General features: G+C 34.7%; 1 protein-coding gene across 2 annotated transcripts in view; it reads right to left on the bottom strand.

Annotated features, from left to right (window-relative positions):
• PRDM5 (PR/SET domain 5) overlaps nt 1–24834 on the bottom strand; it is a 197056-nt gene extending 172222 nt beyond the window's left edge. For both annotated transcript variants that reach the window (XM_031943278.1, XM_031943279.1), the window contains exons 1-2: nt 24453–24834; nt 15514–15597 (exon numbers count right to left, since the gene is read on the bottom strand). In XM_031943278.1, coding sequence (XP_031799138.1) covers nt 15514–15597; nt 24453–24545 — 177 coding nt within the window. In that variant the 5' untranslated portion in view covers nt 24546–24834. The remainder of the gene's footprint in view (nt 1–15513; nt 15598–24452) is intronic.
• Nucleotides 24835–26919: the final 2085 nt, after the last annotated feature.

Here is a 26919-nt window from a genome sequence, read left to right as displayed (position 1 = left end):
AGCTGGAGTCCTACTGGTAGGGCATGGCATTTGTTGAGGTCATGTGGAGTGTTTCTGTGTTTCCTGACACTTAAACATATGGTGGTGTGACCTCTGGAGGATACCTGTTTGGCTAAGGCTAGACTGAAGCATATAAATCTGCTAGATTCTCAGATTTTGCCAAGGCAAATGGGGAGTCATGATGTTGGCATTCACCTGTTCTACCACACTGGGGCTCAGGATCTCCTTCTGGTATACTGAGGTGGGTTTGTTATCAGCTCACTTAGAACCTTCTTATTTTGTGCTGCACTCACCTTTACCTCAGCAAGATGGACCCCTCATGCCAATCTTCCAAGTTTCCTGGTTAAAAGATTATTTCACCCTGCTTCCTAACTGGTTCCATGACCCCAGGATCTATCTTCTAGCAACATTTTATAGTTGCGCAGAGGTGAACATGGGAAGCTTACAATGATTCACTGCTTATTCCACCATCTTGGTTCCCAGAAATATAATCTGACTACCTCCATTTTATGGATAAAAAAATGGAGGCAGACAGAGGTTAAGTGACTTACCCCAAGTCACACAGCTAGAAAGTGTCTAAAGCCAGATTTTAATCAGGCATTTCTAACTCCAAGGCCAGTGCTTTATTCACAGGGAAACCTAGCAACCTAAATAAATGCAAAGTATTTGATGCAGAGGAGAAGGACAACTGGGAGGATCAGAAAAAAGATTATGTATGAAATAAATCTTGATAAGAATTTTGAAAAAGCTGGGAATGCTAAGAACCAAAAGTAAGTAGGAAACAATCTGATTATGGGATCCAGCATAGTCTTTTTGCAAAGTCTGTTTGAGTTTGCAAAAATGTTGCAAAAAGCATTATTGAAAGATAAAATGAGATAATATTTATAAAGCATTTTGTAAACATTAAAATTTTATATAAATTACATATTTTATTATCTTTTGAATGAAACATTCCAAATTTTTCTCAAAAATAGAAGTCCAATTCATGAATCTATCTTCCTTTGGTGGAAATTTTGAGATTTCCCCTTTTCAAGTTTCATGACATTTCTATCATTAGTATTTTCAAAGGCAAATAAGAATTACTCAACAACCACATTCATGAGTTTGGTTTGGTTTGGTTTCAGTTTTTTGTTCCGTTCTCCACCACCACCACCACTACAAGACCAGCACCCTGGGATACTTTCAATTTATTCAGATGACTTGAATTTGTCAAGAGCATCTATGTACTCTCTCATAATCTCCCTATTTTCTTTGGATTTCAATTTCCTTTTAGCCATTTTTATTCTCTTATAATTATCATTCCATTTCCTACCCCTACCTCCAGGCTAAGAATCACTCTCCCTAATAAGTTTTTAAAGGAAAAAAAAAAACAAAGAAAATAAGAGAATGGTCTTCTTTATTCATTTCCATTGTTCTATTGTTCCCATTCACCCTGGAGGGTGGTCCTGTCAGTTCTTTGATAGTCTTCATTTCTCCATTAGAGTTGCAATAATTAACAAACAAACAAACAACAAAATAAAACAGACCTCAAATTGTTTCCCTTAGCTTTCCTCACTAAGTCTCAGCTAATTCCTGAACACCCTTGATACTCTTCCTTCATGATAGGATTTCAGGTTCACTTTCTATCTCCTGACCTGAATTCCAACATCTGTAAACCAGCTGATGTTTTATTCCTGGCCTGGCATCAGTTTTTAACTCCAGGCTAGTCATAGATTGCCTTCAATTAGATCAAACTCTGATTAAGATCATTCCAAGAAGTAAGAACAGCTTGAGTTAAAATCTTCAGAAAATCTCTGAATGTGTTCTATGCTAATATCTTGCTTTCTTGGTGGCCAAAAGCCAGACAGAAACACAAATGGTGGGGAGGACATCAGGAATTATTTTAGTACTAAAAAGAAAACCAAATCTTACTTTGGACATGACTGTTGACAAGCTAATATATATGGTTGTCCAAAATGTGGCAAGCAGGTGTTATGACTGTTTCATTTCTTCAATAGGTTTGGTGCGGTCCACAAAAAGTAAAAAAAAAAAAAAAAAAAAAAAAAAAAATACTAACTAGAGGCAAAATTTCAGCTCCCGAACTTCTCTGTACCAAACAAAGCTGTTTCCTAGACAGCATACATGGTCTGAACCTGAAACAATACTCAGTTCTACCATAACAAGTGATTAATATCCAATCATTATATGATTTGACTTCCCTACCCAAAACACAGCTAGTTCTTCAACCATTACTATGCTATAATATATTATCTTTCTCTATTAAAATGGAAGTTTCATGAAGGTAGAAGTTCTTTTATTTATCTTTGTATTCTCAGTGCTTAGTACATTGCCCAACATATAATAAGCATTTATTAAATAGTTTTTCATTCATTCATTTATTGGAAAACCTTCTACACTTTAGCTTTGCTTCAATGGCCTTAGGGGGAAAATAAATTTGTTGCAATAGTAATAATACTATAATCTTTCCGAAATACATCATTTTGACAAGCAAAGGTCAACCAACTTTTCCTTTGAATTTTACTTAACCAAGTTCTTAAGTTCCAGGGGTCCTCAAACTATGGCCCATGGGCCAGATGCAGCAGCTGAGGACAATTATCCCTCTCACACAGGGCTATGAAGTTTCTCTATTTAAAGACCCACAAAACAAAGTTTTTGTTTTTACTATAGTCCGGCCCTCCAACAGACTGAGGGACAGTGAACTGGCCCCCATTTAAAAAGTTTGAGGACCCCTGCATCCCTACTTTATTCAGTAAGAAACCCAGATAAAAGGTCTGCCTGATTGAAAAACAATCTGCATCAATTTTCAAAATCTCAAATGTTGCAAATGTTCTAAATTATCAAAGAGAAAAAAAGGAGATAGAGAACAAAAATGACTTGTTCCCATATACATATATGTCCTCAATCATGGAATCATAAAACCTAAGCGCTATGAGGGATTTTAGAGATTCAATTGAATCTCTTCATTTTATATTGCTTCTCATTCTTCCTAATTTTAAAGAAGGGCATGAAATCACAGTATTGTAGATGGAAGGGGTATTTTAAGTCTTTGACTCCAATCCAATCTTGTTATAGAAGTTAACACTCCAAAACAGTAAATGATTTACCCAAGGTCACATGACTAATAAGAATCTGAATTCAAACCCAGATCTTCTGAGTCCAAATGTAGCATACATTGGAAATTACACATTTTCTTGAAATACACTCTCCCACAATTTGCAACCTATTGAGTCTCCATATAAAAATATTTAAAACAATGATTTTTATTTGGAACTAAACAATATTAAAAATATTTTAAACCCTTCTGGATAGCTAGGTGGTATAATTGTTAGTGTTCAGCAAGAAGTCAGGAAGACTCTTCTTCCTGAATTAAAATCTGGCCTCCAACACTGTGACCCTGAGCAAATCATTTAACTTTGTTTGCCTCATTTTCCTTATTTGTAAAATAAGAAGGAGAAGGAAATGACAAACCATTCCAGTATCTTTGCCAAGAATATCCCAAATGGGGTCACAAAGAGTTAAAAATGATTAAAACTATTGAACAACAAAAATTAACCCACCCACTTTGAATCATAATCACTGTGAACAATAGACATTATAATTTATTCTACAAATACATAAAGAAATCCTTGATAGAATTTGTCTTTATGAGGATATACATGATCAAAGAATCATTTTTTTCCTACAATTTAAGTATCCTAATTCCTCCTCTAGGAAAGTGATAGTCAAAGGTTGATATCAGCTGTGAGCAGTACCATAAATAGGATAGAAGTACTCTATCAAAACCAGTTTTGTTTTTTGTGTCTTTTTTTTTTTGACCCATTCTCTGTCATGGATCTCAACAATAAATCTAAGTCACATTTCCAGTACTAGCCTTCAGACACCATCTAGCATGAAGCTAAGACTGCCTAAAATCCAGCCATATTACAATCCAGTTACTTCAAAATCCTCCTGAGAGTCTTGCATAAATCCAAGTCATACTGGGCCAAGTATGTGATAGACCATATTACTTTGCTCTAAAGCCTTGTCATAGAAAATGGGTCAATTTAATTAAATAAACATGTATCAGTCGTCTATTAAGTACTATACTAGATGAGGTATATAAAAGATTAAAAAGAAATAATCTCTGCCATTAAGAAACTTGCATACTATTTGATGGAAACAGCAGGTACAAAAAAATTAAATATAAAGGAATAGAAGTATATAATACAATGGCTATAATGCTTGTCTTGGAATCCAGAAGACTTAATGCCAGGCCTTAGTCTACAGGGCTTCCTGGGTGGCCAATTCAATCAATGTTCTATACTAAACCATTCCATTTGGACCTGTAGAAAACAGAATGTTATCATCTGCAAACCAAAAACATTTGGACAAGGTCGCAAACCATGTCGCAAACACCTAAAGGACCACTATAAACAATAAGGGGCAAGAAAGGATTGCAGGAAATTAAAAACTTTTTTTTCTAAAAAACAAAATCTTTTGGGAACCTGGAGCTGATTCCACAGCAGCAGGACAGCTGTGTGTGCCCAGGGCCAGGGGAAGGAAAGAGGGGAATGTAAACAAAGAGCCCAAGCTATAGGCAATGGGCCAACCTCAGAACAGAACTTCAGCTGGTCATCATCTCAAAATCCTGGTATCTTACAGTCCCATCCAATCAAAAACTGTAATCACTCATCACACAAGAATAGCTGCTATCTTACAGATGTGAAGAAGAAAGTGGTTATTGAGAAGCCACACTGATATTAAAAATAATGATTTTTAAATCATAACTCACTGGACATGTCATAAAACACAGGGCAAATAGTTTATACTAACCCTGAATCACAAATACAAGTAAAAGTAGAGGGGAAGAATTCATGTTGACATTTAATTTCATCTTCTTTTCTACTGTGCTTTAGAATACCTAATAGATTTTCCTACATTCTCTCTATCCCAATCCATATTTCATAACAGTAATGGAAGAATCTTCCTTTTAGTCACCTTACTCTTCTTACTCAAAATCTTTCAATGGTTTCTTATGCTTTGAAATCCTCTAGGTGGCTTTTTAGGCCTTGAAAAATGTGAAAGCAGCTCCCCTTTGAGTCTTATCTCATATTACTGTTTCCACAACTTTGCACTAGCCAAAATGGTCTTATTAGTGTTCAACCTCCATGCCCTTGTTTATATTGCTTCTCACACCTGAAATGCCCTCCTTCTTCTCACTCCCTTCCTTCTGAATTCTTATCCATGCTTTAAAGAAACACTCAAATACCATTTAGCAATCAGTATGCCATCTTCCTCTTTTTAAAATGTATGCCCTATGAAGACAAGGGCTATTTGCTTTTTGCATTTGAAATAGCATCCAAAAGACAGTAAGTGTTTAATAAATGTTTTTTGAAAACAGAACCAGGAAAACATTGCATACAGCAACAGCAAGTTTGTGCAATGATCAACCGTGATAAACTCCATTCTTTTTAGCAGTTCAGTGATCCAAAACAATCTCAATAAATTTCAGATGGAAAATGCCATCCTCATCCAAAGAGAGAACTATGGAGTCCGAATGAAAATCAATATGCTATGTTCACTTTTTTCCATTTTTTTTCTGTTTTTTTTTTCTCTTGTGATTTTTCCCTTTTTTTCTGATTTTTCTCTTCCAACATGATTCATAATGAAATATGTAAAAATATAATGTACATGCATAACACCCCAATCAAAAAATGTTTTTACATATAACTGAGCAAAAAACAAAACAAAACAAAACAAAAACAAAAACAAACAAACAAACAAAAATTTTTTAAAGGAAAGGAAAATAAATAAATAAACAGATGACTGCTTGCTGATGGCTGACTGACCAAAAGAGCCCTTTTCAGTTTAGCTAATCCATAAGGTTCTTCTACCAGAGAACTCAAATAGACTATCTAGTACTTTATCTCTCTGATGTACTTCTCTTATTTTGGCATAATATATGCTAGTATATATGTAGTGGGAAGCAGCCAAACAAAATAATGAGTGTAAAGCATTTCATATTACTTAAAATGCTAAATCAAGGTAAACTGCTCTCAACATAGCCATCATCTTATCATTTTGAACAAATTTAGATACCAAATAGTAGTATTTCTTTTAAACAAAGGTCATACTGTTGCTATTCTTTTATACAGAATTTTTTAAAGACTATTACACTAATGAATAAAATAGATTTTCTAGTTTATCAGAACATTAAGGAGTAATCCTCTGTAGGTTCAAAATGCTATTACTATTGTTATTAGTATTATGGTTATCTGGATTTGTGCTTGATTTTTTGTGGCAGAAAAGTAGGAATTACATCTAATTTAAACTTAAGCACATAATAAATTGATTTGAAAGAAGATATTTTTAAAAATTATTTCACTTTGTTCATCATTACACTATTTCTCCCAGTTCTATAGAACCTTGATCCAAACTACTAAAAATTATTAGGAGACACAGAGGTTTTTTCTCTACTCCTTTTCCTTTATAGGATGTATTCATAAATACAATATCTACAAAGAATCAGATCAAGGAGACTCAAATGACAAATTTCATTTCATTTTATTTTCATTTTTAACATTTCATATGTTGATATTTTTAGATGCCAGATTTAATTATCCAAAAAAAGCATATGGAAGTCAAGGATCAAATGGTTATGGAAGCTACAAGGATAGCCATTCACAAGACTATATATCTAGAGCTGGAAGGTCTCTTGACAAAGAGATCAATACATGAACCCATTTTGACAGAGAAAGTAAGAGTACAATGATGAGACAAGAGAGGAAAACAAGGCATGTGTGAGCAGTAATGGAGACTGAAAGACAGTAACCAAAGTTCATAAAATGCAAAGTATATTTTATATGAGATACTACATTTATTGATGGAGGCACAAGATGATTCAGTGAGGTGCATAATCAGTAAGATATAAAATTGGTGGTAATGTGTTTTGGTCATAGCAACGATAAAATTAAAGAAAAATGCAAAATGGCACTCAGACTTGTTCCCTTCCATTTCTACAATAATAATGACAGTGGTGAGAAAAAGGGCAAAGGGTATTAAAAAGACCACAGTTTCATTAAACATTTAAAGAAAAATTAATTCTAATGCTATACAAACTATTTAGGAAAATGTAAGGGAAGAAGGAATCCTTCCAAAATTTTATGGCATAGATATGATACCTAAACCAGGACAGAGAAAAACAGAGAAAGAAAATTATAGGCCAATTTCCCTAATGAATATTGATGCAAAAATCTTTTTAAAATATTACCAAAGAGATTACAGCAACCTAACAATAAGACAGTACACTATGACCAAGTAGGATTTAAACCAGGAATGCAGAACTGGTTCAATATCAGGAAAACCATTAGCATAATTGACTATATCAATAACCAAACTAAAAGAAATTATATGATTATATCAATAGATGCAGAAAAAGCATTTGACAAAATACAATACCCATTCCTATTAAAAACACTAGAGAGCATAGGAATAACTGGAGTTTTTCTTTAAATGATAAATAGCATCTAAAACCATAACCTAGCATTATATATAATGGGTATAAAGTAGAAGCATTCCCAGGAAGATCAAGGGTGAAGAAAAGTTGCTTCACCCTTGATCTTCCTGGGAATGCTTCTACTTTGCCCACTATCACCATTACTATTCAATATTTTATTAGAAATGTTAGCTTTAGCAATAAAAGAAAAAGAAATTGAAGGAATTAGAGTAGGTAATGAGGAAATAAAATTATCACTTTTGCAGAGGATATGATGGTATACTTAGAGAATCAACTAAAAAACTACTAGAAACAATTAACAACTTAAGCAAAGTAGGAGGATATAAAATAATCCCACATAAATCGTTGAAATTTCTATATGTTACCAATAAATTCTAGCAGCAAGAGATAGAAGGAGAAATCCCATTTTAAAATAACCATAGATAATATAAAATATTTGGCCGTCCATCTGCCAAGATAAAACTAGGAACTATAAGAACACAATTACAAAATACAATTACTTCACCAAAATAAAGTTAGATCTAAACAATTAGAAGAATATCAAGTGCTCATGGTAGGCACAGCTAATATAGTAAAAATGACAATTCCATCTAAATTAATCTATTTTTAAGTGACACATCAAACTGCTAAGAAATTATAGAGCTAGAAAAAATAGCAAAACTCATCTGGCACAAAAAAAGGTCAAGAATTTCAAGGGTTAAAAAAATAAATAAATAAAAATTTTTAAAAATTTAAAAAAAAAGAATTTCAAGGGAATTAATAAAAAATGCAAAGTAAAGTGGCCTAGGTACAGTAGACCTAAAGCTACATTATAAAGCAGCAATCATCAAAACCATTTGGTTCTGGCTAAGAAATAGAGTAGTGGAACAGTGAAAAAGATTAGGTTCACAAAATACAATAGTCAATGACTATAGTAATTTAGTATACTTAAGGTCAAGGACTCCAGCTTCTGAATTAAGACTCACTTTTTGACAAAAATTTCTGGGGAAATTGCTAAGTAGTATGGCAGAAACTAGCCACTGATCAACACCTAACAAGATAAGATTGAAATGCATTTATAAGTTAGACATAAAGGATGATACTATAAAGAAATTAGGAGAACAAGGGATAGTCTACCTCTTAGTTCTACAGAGGAGAAAGAAATTTATGGTCAAAGAAGAAATAGATAACATTGTGCAATGCAAAATGGATAATTTGTAGCCAAGATTCTAAGGAATATATAGAGAGAATTGACTTAAATTTATAAGAATACAAGCCATTCCCCAATTGATAAATGGTCAAAAAATATGAAGAGATGACTTTCAGATGAAGAAATTAAATAATTTCTAATCAGGTGAAAATGCTCTAAATAATTACTGATTAAAGAAATGTAACTTAAGACAATTTTGAGTTACCACTACACACTTCTCAGCTTGACTAAGATGACAAGAAAAGATAATTCTAAATGTTGGAGAGGATGTGGGGAAAGTGGAACACTAATACATTGTTAGTGAAGTTGTGAAATGATCCAGTTATTCTAGAGAGCAATTTGGAACTATGCCCAAAGGGCATCTATTGGGTCTGTATTCCAAAAAGATCATAAAATAGGGAAAATGACCCACATGTGAAAAAATGTTTATAGAGACCCTTTTTACAGTTTCAAGGAAATGGAAACTAAGGGGCTGCTCATGAGTTGAGGAATGACTGAATAAGTTATGGTAAATGAATATTATGGAACATTATTGTTCTATAGGAAATGATCAGCAGAATGGTTTCAGAAAGGCCTGGAGAGATTTAATTGAACTGATGCTAAGTGAAGTGAGTAGAGAACCAAGAGAATATTGTACACAGCAACAACAAGATTTTTGATGATCACCTCCATAGCTCTTTTCAACAATGAGGTGATTAAGGCCAATTGCAATAGATTGGTGATGGAGAAAGCCATCTGTATCCAGAAAGAGGACTGTGGGGGCTGAATATGGATCACAACGTCGTATTTTCATCTTTTTGTTGTTGTTTTCTTGCTTTTTTTTCTTTCTGATTTTTTTTCTCTTTTTATTTGACTTTTCCTATGCAGAATGATAAATATGGAAACATATACAGAAAAGTTACACTGGGTTTATATATATATATATATATATATATATATATATATATATATACATACATATATATATATATGTATGTATATATATATATATATATATATATATATATATATATATATAAACCCAGTGTAACTTTTCTGTATATGTTTCCATATATATATATATATATATATAGGATTACTTGTCAGCTAGGAAAGGGGGAGGAGGAGGCAAGGAATAAAAATTTGAAAAACAAGATTTCGCAAGGGTGAATATTGAAAACTATCTTTGCATGTATTTTGAAAATAAAAAGCTATTATTAGAATTTTTAAAAAATAAAATAAATGAGTGTAAAAATAAAATCTCTTTTGGGGGAAAAAAAGAAATGATCAAGATGATGATTTCAGGAAGTCCTGGAAAGACTTACATGAACTGATACTAAGTGAAATGAGTAGAACCAAGAGAACATTGTACAAAGCAACAACAACATTATGTGATGATCAACTGTGATAGGCTTGATTCTTTTCAACAATGAGGTGATTCGGGAAAATTCCCATAGTCTTGTGATGGAGAGAGTCAACTACATCCAAAGAGAGGACTGTAAGGACTGAATGTGGATCACAATATAATATTTTCACCCTTGTTGTTGTTGTTGTTTGCTTGCTTGTTTTTTTCTTTATCTTTTTTCCCCATTTTAATCTGATTTTTCCTGTGCAGCATGATAAATTTGGAAACATGTTTAGAAGAATTGCACATATTTAATCTATATTGAATTACTTACTGTAATTCTTGGGGAGATAGGAAGAAATATTTGAAAAACAAGGTTTTGCAAGAGTGAATGTTAAAAACTATCTTTGTAAGTATTTTGGGGGAAAAAATTAAATCACAGTTTTCATAGCATTTGACATAAACTTTTAGAACAAATTTAATTTTTTTGATTAATACCTTTAAACATGAGGTTCCTATCAATAAATAAATAAGCTTTTTGCTAGAAATGTTGAAACATATCAATCTTGACAATCTTATTATAAATGAAACCAAAAGAAAGAAGGAAGTTTTAGCTAAAAAGGATAGCATAGGACTACTCCTCAGAAAAGCAAAAAAAAAGGAGCTGCTCATAAAACATTTGCTACTAATGATATATGTATTGGTAAAAAGATGACCATGGGAATAATGCCACTTATGTATTGACATCCATTTCTGAGGATAAACAGGTCCAGAAATTATACAAAAAAGATATTCCATAATAAATCAACTTGCATTTTTCATGACTTCAATGCAAAAATGTGAAAAGATGAGAAAAGAGATAAATATATGGAAAAATCACGGTTCTGGAGGCAAGAAAACAAAGTAATAACTTGCAGATACTTTTTTTGGGGGAAAATGGTAAGTATAAGAGATGGCAAATGCCCACATCACCAAAACCCATATGCATGCATAAAAGACAGAAAGACACAAAATGAAATTGATTACATTTTAAGGGGTAGAAAAAGAATTTTTACAGATGGGGAAATTGTCTAAGTCAGTTATCTGAATAGTTAGAGCTAAGTTTAAATTTAGCAAATAGCTATAAGAACACATAAGAATGAGAAAATGAAATGACATATAATTGAAAATCATTAAGTATTTATTACATTTGTTATGTGCCAGATACTCACTGCACTAAGTGCTAATGATACAAAGAAAAAGTAAAGCAGTACCCTTCAACAAGCTTACATTCTAAGAGGTGTGATACTTTGCAAATATATAAGAAGACATAAGATGTATCAAAAAGCAGATAAAAGATAACCATGGATGGAAGTCTCTAACAGATGAAAAGTACAAGGAAAAAATCCTCATTAAAAAAATGTTTCATTTCCTAGAGATAAGAGATTCCCTGAGGCAAGGATTCAAAGGAAAAAAATTTCCTAGCATGAAGCACAAGAGCACAAAAGTAAGTTTTATGTTTGAAAAACTGCAAGTATGTTGCTATGCCCACACTTTCAAGCTTTCAGTTTTGTTTTGTTTTCTATATTATTCTCTTCCACAAACTTTGCAATGCAGCCATAAAGTAGTCGCAGTTGTTCCAAATTTACAGTATTCCTTAGTCTACTTCCCTGTCTTTATAATTGCCAGTTGTATCCCATGCCTAGAATGTACTCCCTCTTCAACTCTGCTTTTTGGAATGCATGGTTTCCTTTAAGACTTAACTCACCTTTGCTGATTTACCCAGCCATTGGAGCCCTGGCTCATCAAACGTTTATGTGTGTGCATGTAAAACTATTTTAAAAAGACACATTTTCCCAGAAGGATTGCTTTGGTTTCAACCTAAAAATTTTGCAATACTGTCTCGTCAATTCCTTTTATATAAATATCATTGTTTCTATGATTAATTTTTTAAATTATTCATTCTTTAGAAGTTTGTTATTTAGTTACCATATAAGTCTATTGCTTTCAAATTCCAGCTGTTGACTATAATTTTGCTACCTTATGATTTATTAAAAAAAATATTTTTGTTTTTTATACATTGGCTTGTGAGTTTTTATGCTATAACTTTATCGATTTCATGAAAATACCATATTTTATGAAATTCATTGAATTTTATGAAAATACTATACAAAACTCAGAGTATGGAAAATCATTATTAATTGAATTCAGGAAAAAGTTATAAGATTATTATGTTGCATTTTTTAATAACAAGTCACAATTTTGAGGGGAAAACAACTTTGAATGACATGTTAGTAAGCTCTCAATTTCCAGAATATTTAAATCCAATAATTCCATACTAAGAATAATTATGAGGATGAACTCAAGATGGCAGGGTGAGAAGTAGTATTTTTGTATTAGTTCCTCTATAACCTCCACAACAACATAGAAAGCATTCCAGGCCACAATCTGATCTTGAAAGCCAAAAAAAAAAGTCACAGAGAGTCATTTTTTCAGTCCAGAGCAGTTTAGAAAAATACACAAAGAATTCTATAAACATCAGGTCAAGGGCCAGGCAGGAGTCCAGTTCAGTGGCAGGGGCAGCAATGTAGGGAGCATTCCAGCAGTTAGAAAGAGCAAAAACAAAAAACAAAAAAACAAAACAAAAACAAAACAAAAAACAAAACAAAACAAAAAAAACAAAAAACCATGGGCAGCAAAAAATCTCAGAAGACCCCTGCATCACCACTGAGAGCAGGAATGAGTAGCATCTTGCAGTTCTGACATTTTTTACTCAGTCCTGGGTCACATCTCCAGAGTAGAGAGGAATAGTGACAGGGAAACATTAAGCCCTACCTTTGTATTAAAAAAAAAAAAAAACAAGGAGCAAATTTCAGAAACATAATTATGTAATTCTGAGTTTGAGAGCAGAGTGGAGACTGACTCTATTTTTTACCTTTAGACCTATACATTAGTCTTTAGTGGAATAAACAAGGACAGGTGACCCAATTCAAGAAATCAGCAATTCAGTCACTGATTTGGCAGGATTTTCCACAGGCTAACAGTGACAAAGTTCAATAGCAGTCAATGAAAAATTAATTATACAAAGGCCAACAGATGCAAAACTAGATCAGAATTTTCAGAGCACAAATGGGGAAGATAATGATAGTCCTCTCCCAGTATCACATCACTTTGGAAGCATAAAAAGTATAGGTCTTCAGATTGAGCTCTAAAAGCAATAGAAATCATCTCCCCATCACCAACACTCAGAAATGAGTAAAGTCCAACACTACCATAAAGTCTAAAGTTAAAAACTAGGCTGAAAAAGTAAGCAACCAAAAAAAAAAAAAAAAAAAAAAAAAAAGGAATTACTTGGATTTTGTTTGCTTGTTTCTTTGTTTCTTTGTTTTTAAAGAAAGTTCCTCTGTTGACACACAGGAAAACTCAAAACACATAAAAAAAAGATGACTTGAAAAAATCTACAAGCAAAACTTCAAAGAAAAATGCATATTAGACACAAACCCTTTACTGCTACTATTTCACTAGCAGCAATAAAGAAAAAGAAAAAGAGTAAGAAAAAATTTAATCAAAAGGAGAAAAGCAGGGTAAGAATTTAGAATTATACAAGGAAGTTATGAAAAGATAATTAACAGCTTGATTTAAAATATAGAAAGGGAGACAGCTAGGTGGTGCAATGGATAGAGCACCAGCCCTGAAGTCAGGAGGATCTGAGTTAAAATCTAAAACCAGATTTGACTTAATATTTCCTAGCTGTGTGATCCTGGGCAAGTCACTTAACTCAAATTGCCTCAGCAAAAAATAAATAAATAAATAAATAAAATACAGAAACAATATTAAAGAAAATAACTCTGTAAATTAGAATTAGCCAAAGGGAAGTCAATGACTTAAAAAGACATAAAGAAACAATAAAACAAACAAAACCACTGAAAAATAGGGAGGGAAAGTAAAACATTTCATAGGAAACTAACTGACCTGGAAAGCAGTTTGTGGGAAGATAATTTTAAAATCATTAGACTATCTGAAATCCAAGAAGAAAAAAACGAGGTTAGACATCATACCTCAAGAATTACAAAGTAGAAATGGCCAAATATTTTGCAACTAGAGGATAAAGTATAAGTTGAAAAAAACTGCTAGCCACCTTCTGAAAGAAGTTTGCAAAATAAAACTCCTAACAATATTATAGCCAAAATCCATAACTTTCATGTCAAGGAGATAATACAGTAAGCACTCAGAAAGACAAAATTCGGCCTCCATGAAGTCACAGTAAAGATAATGTAAGTTTTAGCAACTACTACCATAGAAAAATGAATAGCTTGGAATAAGATATTTCGGCACACAAAGGAATTAAAATTATAACCAAAAATAATCTATACATCTATGAATATTTATTATATTCATATATTGTGTCAGGTACTAGGGATACCAAATGAGCAAAAAACACTCTTTGCACTCAAGGAGTTTACAATCTCAGTATAATTATATAGGAAAGGGAATGGGTATTTAATGAAGTAGCAGATTTTTAAGAACTCCTGATGAAAAAATTACAACTGAATAGAAAATATGGCTTTCAATCACAAGACTCAAGAAAAGTATTAAAAGGTAAGCATGAATGAAAAATCATAAGGGACAAAACAAATTTTAATTATTTACATTCTTATATAAGAAGATGATATATAAAATCCTTCAGAAGCTTAACATCAAAATAAATCTCAGAGGAAATCTACTAAATCAGAGGGATAAATATGATTTTATTATGTTGTGATAATCTCAAGGTAGAATAGAATGGTGATAAAGGGGGATGTGCTAAGAGACTGGGGAAAAGAGAAGGAAAAGGAGAAGTTTATCTTACATGAATGAGGTAAGAAAAATTTTTTACATAATGGAGAACAGAATGGAGAGAGATGGGTCAACATTCCAACCTCATTTTCTTCTATATTGAATCAGGAAAGGAAAATATGCACATACTCACAGAGTTGAATATAGAAATTATCCTTACATCAAAGAGCCATAAGAGGAAAAGAGATTAAGAGGAAAATGTAGGAATAAGAAAGAGGCAGTGGTCAGAAACAAAATAGGCTCTTGGTGATGGAAGACAGGTTTAAATAAGAGGATAAATTTAAGAAAATGTGATGGAAGAAAGTATACAGTTGACAAACATAACTGCTACTGCAAATGGGAAGAACTTACCCATAAAATGAAGAAGTAAGCAGAATGGATAAAAAACCAGAATCCAACAATATGTTATTACAAGAATAATACATTGGCAGTTCAACACTCTCTCTCACACTCTCTCTCTCTCTCTCTCTCTCTCTCTCTCTCTCTCTCTCTCTCTCTGTGTGTGTGTGTGTGTGTGTAGAGTCATGCACATTTTTTAAAATATCAAACTGAACAAACTAGGAAAACCAGAAATTATACCTTATTATTTGACCTTATAATTATTTTATAATTAACTTCTCCAAAATGATGTTGTTTGTTCCCTGATTTTTGTTTACAAATATCTACATAAAACAACTGCCTTGTTCTCACCTCCCACATCAACCTGTAATCCATACTTTCATCCAAATCCTGAAGCATTTTCTTCTCTCCAGCAAATGGGCCAAACTTTTCTCCCTAAACAGAAATGACATCAAAAAGACATTAGTACAATCATTGTGTTATTTCTTGTTGTGTTGTGTGAGTTAATTGTCTTGATTATAAAGAACTCTGCTTAAAAAAAAATGTGGGAGAATTTTCTTTCCACAAAATGAAGATTGAAACCCCTGGGGAAATATTAAGTAAATATAATGCCAAACAAAGGCTCAAGCTCTCGCCTTCCAAAAAGATCTAAAATCAAAGTGATCTCCTATTTAAAAATCACTTACTGAATGGGAGGTCATGTGGAGAGAAAGATTAAATCATTCAGAATTTTGGGATGAGGAAGACATTGAAAAAAATTTTACCCTGCTCATAAACCCCAGGCAAGGGACCTCAAAATCAAAAGCACTGAAATTTTTGAAAATAGCTTTATTAATGTATGTTTTCTTTACATTGCCCATATTTCTCTCTGTATCATCAATATTTCACATTCTAGAGAGCCATCAAGGACCAATCTTTACTGGTTTAAAAGACAAAAATCACTATGCTGAACTTCACTAGATTTCCATTAAACTAATAAATCCTTCCACACCACTGTTGGAAAAGAAGGGACTGCTTTCCTTAGATGACTATATATACTTTGGTTAAAAACCAAAATGGAAAAAAATAGAAGTTAAAATCCTTGGCTGGCACTCCAAATACCAGTCACAGGGGCAGACTTTGTACTTGATTTGTGTAAAGGGTGAGGTACCTTGCAGCTGAGTAACACTCAGTCAGCTCCAGAAACAACAGTAAAAAGGCAGAGGGTACCTTTCTAGATCTACATCTGCTCTCTCTGCAACTCTCAACATTTAAAGACACAAACCAAGAATTCTTCAGCCAGATCTGCAAAGAAACTGAAGAAAGGTGCTTCTTTACTCACGAAAGCAAAGCCTTCACTATAGGCTAACCTTGAGAAATATGCCTCTAAGAGTAGCATTTCCAAAGGAATGAAAATGAATGTCTTATACAAAAGAAGTAACAAATATACTGGAGATTATGCAGGATCCAAATTCAATTCAACAATAATTTATCAAGTGTATACTGGGTATAAGGCAATATAAGGAAGGTATAAGCTTCCTGGAAGCTACCTCAGGAAGAACCCCACCACCATTTTGTGGAAGAGGAATCTGAGGCCTATACAAGACAAAGTCCTGTAGGATTCACCAAAGTCCTACTTCTAACTAATTACAGAACTGGGAAGGTCTACTCTTCTTGAAATTAAAATCTACTGAAAATATATGTCTATAGTAACTGTCATTTTAAAAACCTCATGCTCAGGAAATAGAAAACTGCAGGGGGGGGCAGAATTCCCTGTCTTTGAAGAGAATATACTTCACTGGGAATAACATACTGAATATAAAGATAAATATAAGCCAAGAAAGTGAAGAGTGCAATAAGAGTAAAATAGAGAACCTAACACAATCATTCAATATCTGCAGATGGAAGGAACATTTTTGAATGGGGAGATCAGGAGCAAGTAGTACCATCCAAAAGCTATATGACCCTGGGAAAGTCACTTTATCTCTGTTTGCCTCAATTTCCTAAACAGTAAATTTGAAGAGAAATATGAATTACATTTTTGAAATTGAAAGTTTGAGATGGCAAAAAGTATAAATACCCAGAATGCCGAAAATGATACGGAACTGGAGCTCAAGAGAGATAAAAGGTATTGAGTCCAACCTCCTTATTTTTGTTTTTTTGTTTTCTGGTTTTTTTGGCTGAAACAATTGGGGTTAAGTGACTTGCCCAGGTCACACAACTAGGAAGTGTTAAGTGTCTGAGATCATATTTGAACTCAGGTCCTCCTTACTTCAAGGCTGGTGCTCTATCCACTATGCCACTTAGCTGTCCCCGACCTCCTCACTTTTTAGAGGGTAAAACTATGGATTAGAGACTTTGAGTGATTTGCCCAGAGTCATATTGGTAATAATTATCTAAGACAGGATTCAAACCACAATTTTCTTATTCCAAATGCAGTGATACCATAGTCCAGCACACCGCATTGCTTCCTTATAAAGTTCTGACACAAACTCATAAAACACACAAGTGAAATTCATCTTAAATCTATAAGCAACAAGGGCTGAAATTATAGGTGCATATCTAAACCCAAAATAATAATGATATTTACAATGCACTTTAAGATTTGGAAATTCATATACATATAACATAAAATTTAATAATTGATTAATTATATTGTATATTAACCCTGATTATAATAAATTAATTAAGGTATTTTGTATTTGTATATGTATCAAGTTATTTAGAATATGTAATTATTTTATTTCTTTATTATTTAGAATATGTAATTAGTATAATATAATTATAAAATATATGTATTATATATAGTAGTACCTGAAAGAGTGGTTGTAAAGATTAAAGGACTGCGAAAATTAAAGGACATTCTTTAATCTTCACAACCACTCTGGCAGTTGCTATTATTTTCATATTCTATAGGTGAGAAAAGTTGAACAATTGTCCAAAAATACACACCTAAGTACATGGAGCAGGATTTGAAATCACTTCTTTCTGATTCCAAATCCAGCATTCTGTTTCTAGACTACATTACCTATCTGTCTAAAATATATTCTCTCCTTATCTCTACTTACAAAATCTTCCTCCTCCAAAACTTTGACAAAGAGATATTCTCCAGGATTCATTTCCTGATTTCCCCAAAGCTAAGTATTCTTTCTATCCTCAACTGTCTCTTTCTCCCATGGTCCCCAGGTTGCTCTAGTGAAGTGCCATATAATTGATAGGGTATTTTTTATTCCTACTGTTCCTGCTGCTGCAGCTACCACTACTGAATTTATTTTTGGACCCTCTTCCTTCTTGACAGAATATAATTTCAGTAAAGTCATGTTCTAGCTCATCTTTATATCCCAGGAAGCATTCAATCTTGTTCATAGCAGACACTTAATAAATATCTGTTTATAAAATGATGTAATATTAAATCTGGTTTGGGTTTGGGGTTTGAGCTTTTTTGAGGGGTCTTTTTTATGACTATGGATAGATTTTGGTAATGGTGGTTGCTTTGTAGATAGTATTCATGGGCAGGAGAAATACAGTTGGTATTCACAGGAAACTTCATTATCAAAGCCTTCATTATTCTTCTGGATTTTTAAGTCTATAAATTATTGGTTTGGGGAAGAGGGATCAGAAAATTTAGGCTTGTTTCTTTTTTTTAACCTTCCATAAATAAGCTTTTTAAGGCAGCTTTTTATTAATCCCAGTGTTTCCATCTCTCGTTACATAATCCTTTACACACTGACTCATTGATGGGTTCTTTTTATTTTTTTCCAAACCATTGGCACAAGCAGAAACTGATTTTTTAAAAGGTATTTTATTTTGTTTTGCTCAGGTAGTACTGTCACATTTAAATATACATATAGGATTTATTTTCTTGTCCTTCCATTTCTCCCTCAGACTAATTCCTCATTAGGGTATTCCTAATATCACTGTGACCTGAAGTTAATACATCTCTCTCTGTTCTCCCAATCAATGACCCCATCTGTGATCTCACCTTGTTCTCTTCCAATCCAGACTACATAGTTGGGCAGTTTTGTTGGTTGCAGCCTTCTACCTTGAATTCTTTGTATCGTTAAATTCAGTCTACTAAAATTGAATAAACAAGTTGATCACATCATGCCAATATTCATTATTAAGCCAAGCCCATGATTTTCCTTTCTACATTTATTCTGGGACTGGTCAGTACTATTGTAGAAAATCATACCTCTGTCTCTGGTTGTCTATTTCTGTCTCTCTGTCTGTCTCTTTGTATGTGTCTCTTTGTCTCTTTCTTTGTGTGTTTGCTTGCTCTTTCTTTCTCTCTCTCTCTCTCTCTCTCTCTCTCTCTCTCTCTCTCTCTCTCTCTTTCTGGCTCTGACTCTTTGTTTCTCTCTTCCTCTTTCTCTCTTCACTTCCATCCTGGGGTGGTTCTACCCTCCTTAAGCAACATTACCCCACCTCAGAACCCAGGGGACTTACCATATTGGTGACAGATTTAGTGAGAATACACTATCAGTTTTAGTCTTAATGACTCCCTCAGCATAAGGATATAGAGGTGAACCACCACTCTTATCCCAAGACTTCTTAACTGTTAAATCTAACACCCAATTCCCAGTATTCCTTCTTCCTGACATCTCTAAAACTTTCTGTCTTTCTCATAGCTTGCAACATTATTCATCCCTAGCTCTCCTCCTTTCTATTCATTTGTTCCTTCTCTGAAACATTATTTATGTTCCAATTCCTTACACTCTATCCTGGGTACCTTTCTCAACCATTTCTAACCCTCTCCCTTGAAGATGTTTCATGAGTTCAGATATATTTTTCTACATTTGACTGACATCTACAGATACAGTTCCTTCTCCCTCTGTCAACCTATCTTTTTCATCCAACAACTACATATGTTCTGCTGCCATCCAGGCCACTCAATTCAAGGAATATTTAAAGTTTTTGATTAAGGTTAGTGTTAGGTCCACATGGTCAATTAGTGTTAGCACCACATGGTCAGTATCCTAATAGGAAGACATTCCTGGAATTAGTATCAGAATATCAAGTTCAGCATGTCCAAAACAAAATTATTTTCCATTATGAATGAGTAAATGAATGAAAAAAAAAAAACACTTAAGACCTTACTATGTGCCAAATGCTGCATTATGCAACAGATACAGATATATGAAAACCTAAGAGAGTCCTTGCTCATTAGGAGTTCACAGCCTAATTTGAAAAGATAACGCCTAAAAGAAAGTTTGGCTGTGTGGCATTTAAATCATAAAGATGCAGAGAAAGGTCCAGACTTGTTTAAGTTCCATTGCTAAGTCAGATGCAATGGATCTGGAAGCTATCAGAAAGGCTAATTAATGAAGCACTGAGGAAATAGTTATAGAACAGATGGTAACACCCAGTGATTTCTTCTATCTCTTCAAAAGTCTCAGTCTTGATAATTCCCATGCAGTCTAAGCAATTAGTAGCCTACATGGGTACTAGTTATCCAAAAGCCTAAAAGGGATAGACTAAGAGGAGATATAGGAGGAAAATGGGCTATATGTGAACTGGAGTAATAAAAGTCTCTCCTTTTCCCACAGTTGTGGTTACTAATATACTGTAAAGTTTCTTTAGTGATGCTTCTTCATTTCTAGCATACATTCCTTTCTATCAGCTCACACTACTAGTTTAATCCTGTCCAAACCTTCACCACCTCTCTTTAGACTGTCAATAGCCTCCTAGTTATCTCCCTGCCTCATCTCTCACCACTGCAATCCACCCTCTGTCTAATTATTCATGTGATTTTCCTAAAGCACACATCTGACAATATCATTCCCTTAGTGAATTAAAATCCAGTGGCTCATTCCCCAAGTGATAAATGACCGAAACACATGAACTATACCCAAAAGGCTATAAAATCATGCATATTCCACCTAATAATAATACCACTACTAGGCATAAATCCTAAAAGAGATTTTTTTTAAAAAGGGAAAAAGACCTATATGTACAAAAATATTTAGAGCAGCTCTTTTCACAGGGCTAAGAATTGAAAATTGAGGGGATGCTAATCAACTGAGGAATGGCTGAATAAATTGTGGTATGTGATTATAATGGAATTTTATTGTTTTATAAGAAATGATGAGCAGGATTCTCTCAGAAAAAGCTGGAAAGTCTTCCATAAGCTCAAGTAAAATGAAATGTACTGTGTACAAAGTAAAACCAATGTTGTGGGATGATCAGCTGTGAATGACTTTACTATTCTCAGCAATACAATGGTCCAAGACTGCTCTGAAGGACTTATGATGGAAAATGCTGTCCATACCCAGAGAAAGAACTGATGATGTCTAAATACAGATTGAAGCATACTTTTTTAAGCTTTATTTTTCTTGAGGGTTTTTTTTGGGGGGGTGGGGGTGGGGAAGGACATCCATGTTTTCTTTCTCAAAATGACTTTTTTGGAAATATTTTGCACAACTTCACCTGGGCCTTCTCAGTGGCAGGGAAAGAAGGAAGAGAATCTGGAACTCGAAGTTTTAAAAACAAATATAAAAATTGTCTTACATGTACTAAAAATATTAAATAAAAATCCAATGGCTCCCTATTGTATCTAGTTTAAAATATAATCTTCTTTGCCCTTTAAAATCCTTTAGCCCCATCTGATGTACCCAAGCCTTCTTTCCCATTAATCTCATCTATAGATTCTATGCTCTATCCATACTTGCCTTTTTGCTGATCCTCACATATCTTAGTCTATCTCTCACCTTGTGTCTTTGCACTATCTGTCCTATAGATGCGAAATGTTCTTTCTTTTCTCCCTTCTACCTCTTAGAATCCTTTACATCAAACTCCACCTTCTACATGTGGTCAATGTCTTCCTTTTCTAAGCTACAGATATTTTATTATGGGTTTGTTATGTCACTATATATGCACATGTACAATGTAAGCTTCATAAGGACAAGAACTATTTCTTCTATCTAGAAGACTGAGTACATGATAGCAACTTGATAAATGCTTAATTGATTAGTGTAGATGCTATTTCTTATCTGAATTCTTTAGTTCCCTTAAGATCTGACCTGGAGCACAAGACACAGGTATATATAAACAATAAATAGATGGATGGATGGTGAATAGATCCTAAGTGAGAAAGTGTGGCTGTGGTTAGATATAACAAGGGGAAAGATGGCCCCAGGAGGTCCTGGTCCAGGAGACCACCTGACTTCTCCTGCTCTGAAGTCAGCTTTCTTTTATACAAAAAGAGGTTTAAAGATCTTCTGGATAGATCTTGCTTCTTGATGGATTCATTCTTTGTGTCAAGTATTGGGACTGGGGCTAATATCTGTGAATTAGCAGAACAAAACTGTATAATTCATGCAGCACTCCCATCAACTTCTGAATATTGGCAATAAAGATGATGAGGATGAGGAGGAGGAGGATATAACAGAATTTTGATCTGAAAGAGATTTTAAAGGTTATAACTCCAACTCTTGTCTTTTATAGATGAGGATACTGGAGCAGAGGTTAAATGATTTTCCAGTGACAAGTAAGAAATGCCTCAAATATCCTGTTGCTCTGAAACTTCCCTCAGTGCCTGTGACTTTCTCATCTTGGAACATCCCTCCACCCACCAGCTGTCTTCTTTCATTGGTGAGTTTCTCCAGGATTACTCCACTGGCTCGATCATAACTGCCATTTACCTAGCATTTTAAGATTTTTGATCATGTTTCATGTTATTCAATCAACAAATGTTTATTATACATCTATAGGACAGAAAGTTTTCTGGGAAATTGAGGTAATAATGCAAAAAAATGAGACAGCCCATCATTAAGAAGTGTGCATTCTACTAGGAGAATTTCAAATTCACAAATTAATGAAAAAAAAACAGTTGTATACAAAATAAATTTACATTGATTAAATGGAAGGACACTAAACGCTAAAGAAATATGTAAAGATGTCTCCAAGGTATTGGGATTTAACTGAATCTTGAGAAGAACAAAGTGGTCCAAGATATGGAGATAAATAGGTAGAGCATTGCAGACATAAAGCACAGCTGGTGCAAAGGTATGGAAGTACGATGTAGAGAACTTTGTATGGATAACAAGTAGACTGATTTGGCTGGCACTGAGAGTGGATAAAGAGAAGGAGTAATATCAAATTAGATTAAAAGATGGACAAGAGTCAGTTTGTGGAGGACTTTGAGTATTTATATATTATCTCGACTGATTCTCATAATTATTTCCATTTTGTAGATAAGAAAACTGAAGATGCAATAGATTAAGTGACTGACTTGCCCAGGATCCCCAAACTATTTGTTATCTGAGGTGGTATTCAAATCCATGCTTTCCTTACAAGGGGACAGACAAACCTGGCAGGCTGAAGAATCAGGTACCCTGATGGGGAGATAAGAGGTACCATTTGGGTTAAAGCACCTGGGTACATAGGCAGAATGTGGGGATTTCAACGTTTATCCTTTGACAAAAAAAAAAAAAAATCTGGGCCTCTTTCCCCATTATCTCACTTTCTCTTTGCAGTAAGTTGTCTGGGAATCCCTAGTCTCCTTCAAAGTTCATTTCAATTCAGAAATCCACTTTCCCCATGTTCCTTATTGTTATCTCTCTCCCTCCCCCCTTCCCTACCACTAACCTGTATTCATTTCATATTTGCTGGTGTGTATGGTGTTTTCAGGTGAAACTTCCTGGGAATGGAGAAGGCATTTTTTTTTTTTTATCTTAGCTTGTTAATTAAGGTTAGGTTCTATACCTATTAGTTAATTAATTTAAGGAACTCCCAAGTAAAGAAACTTCTACCATTACAAGTTAACAACTCTTCAACTTTAGACTATTCAGGGTAGTCAGAGGCATGACTTGAATCCAGATCCACCTGGCTTCCAGACCTGCTCTTTAGCCACTTATTACACCACACAGTCAGATATGCAAATACTCTGTACGTAACTGCTCACTGATTTGCTACTAGAGCTTCAGATGCCTTCTTTAATTAAAAGTCTTTCCTCCATACACTTGGAGACTAAAGAAAGTTAAAGATTCTTGTAACCGAAGCCAGTCTGAAATTAGTTCTCTGGAAACGAGCAAAAAAAAAAAGCTGGACCCAGGAGACATGAGGGCGCGGCAGCCCCCTCTTACGTGGCACCACAGAGCTGGCACAGAAATCGGGCCTAAGGCTGGGGGCGGCATCTCACAGAAGCCCCCCAACCCAGCTGGTCTGAGCGGGCTCGCTCATTCAGTCTCCTCCTCCGGGGACCGGCTCCCATTCCTGGGAGTGGGCAGCGGAAGCAGAAGGAAGGGAAGAAAGGCAGAGAGGAAAGGAAGGAGGAAAGAAAGGAAGCCGGCAGGCAGCGGTCGATCACCCACCTTTCTCACTCTTCGGGCTGTGTAAAGGCCCATCCCGTCCTGAACTTGGGAAGACTTGAGCGCAAACCTGTCGGGCACATACATGCCCAGCATGGTCCGGGGGGAGGGGGGGGGAGAGGGGAGAGCGAGCCCGAGAACTGAGAAATTTGACTGAGGCTGGACCGGCCTGGGCCCCGCTACGACCACGGTCACAGCCACAGTCAAGGTTAAGGGGGCTGGGGTTAAGAGAAGAGAGGGGCAAAATCACTGCTGCCCACACTGTTCTTGGCGCTTGTAGCCCCGACCCTGCTCTACCTCGGGTTCTGACTCCGGACCGGGGCCCCCAGTCCAGACTGTAGCTGCTACTCAGCCAGAAGGAGGCCCGGGCTCCGGCGGCCCTGAGGATGCTGGGCTCTGATTGGCCGAAAGTTTGCAAGCTTAGACCCACTGGGCTGTGGAGTCCCGGAGGATGGGGGCAGGGCGAGGGAGAATAGAGCAAATCCTTCATCCCGTGAAAGTGATGCGCTTGTGCCAAACTGCGAATCTGACTGTGTACAGGTCTGCTGGGTTTTCAGAATTGATTAGTCTTTCCAGAATTTTAGATTAAGATTAACAAAGTATCTCAAAATCCATCTGGGCTCTAATATTATTGTATGCAGATTCCCAGGTAATACTAAAAGAAAAAAAAAAAGGCAAATTATTATCCTATTGATATCAATTTCCTTATTTCTTCTATGTATATGTATATTCTATGTACCAGTTCTGAAACTAGTGCCCTTACATATTGAAAAGGGATTGCAGGAATATTTTTCTGAAAGCCCAGAACTATGGGATAGAAAGGGGTTAGGATCTCCTAGTTGACCCAAAATCTGGACACCATATATTTCTATGGCATTCCTTGCTGAGATCCTGGAAACCCACTGCATTCCCCCAGAAAAACAATCTCTTTGTTTTTTTGTTAGAAATGTTGCATTTCATTCGGCAGAAATCTACTGATCTCAAATTCCTACCCCTCATTCAAGTTACAGGCCTTCAAAACTTTGAAGAGACTACTTGCTTTAGTTTCTTTTCTTTTTTTTTTTTCTAAGTCTCTTCTCCAAAATATATATCCCAAGCTCTTCCCCAGGATCTTCCTTTGGTCTATTCTCAAGATCTTCACCACCTTTGTGGTTCTCCTTCAGATTTTTTCTGCAGTATTTATACTTAGACAGCTCACCTGTCTTGTACCATTTTGAAATCAGATGCTCATAAATCTCCTCAGGGTTGATCTCTCTACTTATGTCCTCTATCTTGAACTTCTATGTTGAATATGCCACATGACCTGAATACAGGACTGGCCTGTCGTTGAGTACTAAATAAATTTTAGTTGGTTGATTGATTATGGTAAAAAAAAAAAAAAATCAGAACAGTTGCCTGATTGACATCTGGAAGCATATTAGGGGCCTTGTCTCTCTATTCCCCAGCACCTAGTCTATTTTATTCCCTCATATTCTCAAAAAAATGTAGATATAGATGTGAATGCTTCAGAAAGCATACATACTTTTAGGGGATTTGAAAGAGACATCAAGTCCAAAAAGATCAATTCTAGTCATTTCAAATAACACTTACTTTACAAATAACACAATTATAAAATAACAACTATGTGCCAGGTAGCTCCTTTTATAAATATTCTATCATTTGATTCTCACCATGAGTGCTATTCTTATCTGTATTTTATAGCTGAGGAGATTGAGGCATAGAGATGTTAATTGTCTTGCCCGGGGTCATACAGCTAATGAGTGTCTAAGGCAGGAGTTGACCCTTAGGTGTCTATACTTCAGTTCCATTGTTCTATGATCTGCTTCCAAAAAAAAAGTAGCTATCTTTTAAAACCATTTAAAAAGTTTTCACTCCAGGCGATCATTATGTACTTCAACAATAATACTATATGATGACCAATTCTGATGGACCTGGCCATCCTCAGCAATGAGATGAGCCAAATCAGTTCCAATGGAGCAGCAACGAATTGAACCAGCTACACCCAGTGCAAGAACTCTGGAAGATGACTAAAAACCATTACAATGAATTCCCAATCCCTATATTTTTGCCCACCTGCATTTTTGATTTCCTTCAGAGGCTAATTGTACAATATTTCAGAGTCTGATTCTTTTTGTACAGCAAAATAACGGTTTGGTCATGTATACTTATTGTGTATCTAATTTATATTTTAATATATTTAATATCTACTGGTCATCCTGCCATCTGGAGAGGGGTGGGGGGAAGGAGGAGAAAAATTGGAACAAAAGGTTTGGCAATTGTCAATGCTGTAAAGTTATCCATATATATAACCTATAAATAAAAGGCTATTAAAATTTAAAAAAAAAGTTTTCACTCTTTAAATGTTTTTTGAGCACCTAGTAAAATGTAAGCTCCAGGAGAACAACTACCAATGAAAACCCATAGCCATCAATCATGGTTCAATACACAGCACATACCTGTGTACACACTA

Source organism: Sarcophilus harrisii, chromosome 6 (genome assembly GCF_902635505.1).
Source record: "Sarcophilus harrisii chromosome 6, mSarHar1.11, whole genome shotgun sequence".
In the NCBI taxonomy this organism is placed as follows: domain Eukaryota; kingdom Metazoa; phylum Chordata; class Mammalia; order Dasyuromorphia; family Dasyuridae; genus Sarcophilus; species Sarcophilus harrisii.
Note: the sequence above shows the minus strand (reverse complement) of the source record. Positions and strands in the feature narration are given on the sequence as shown.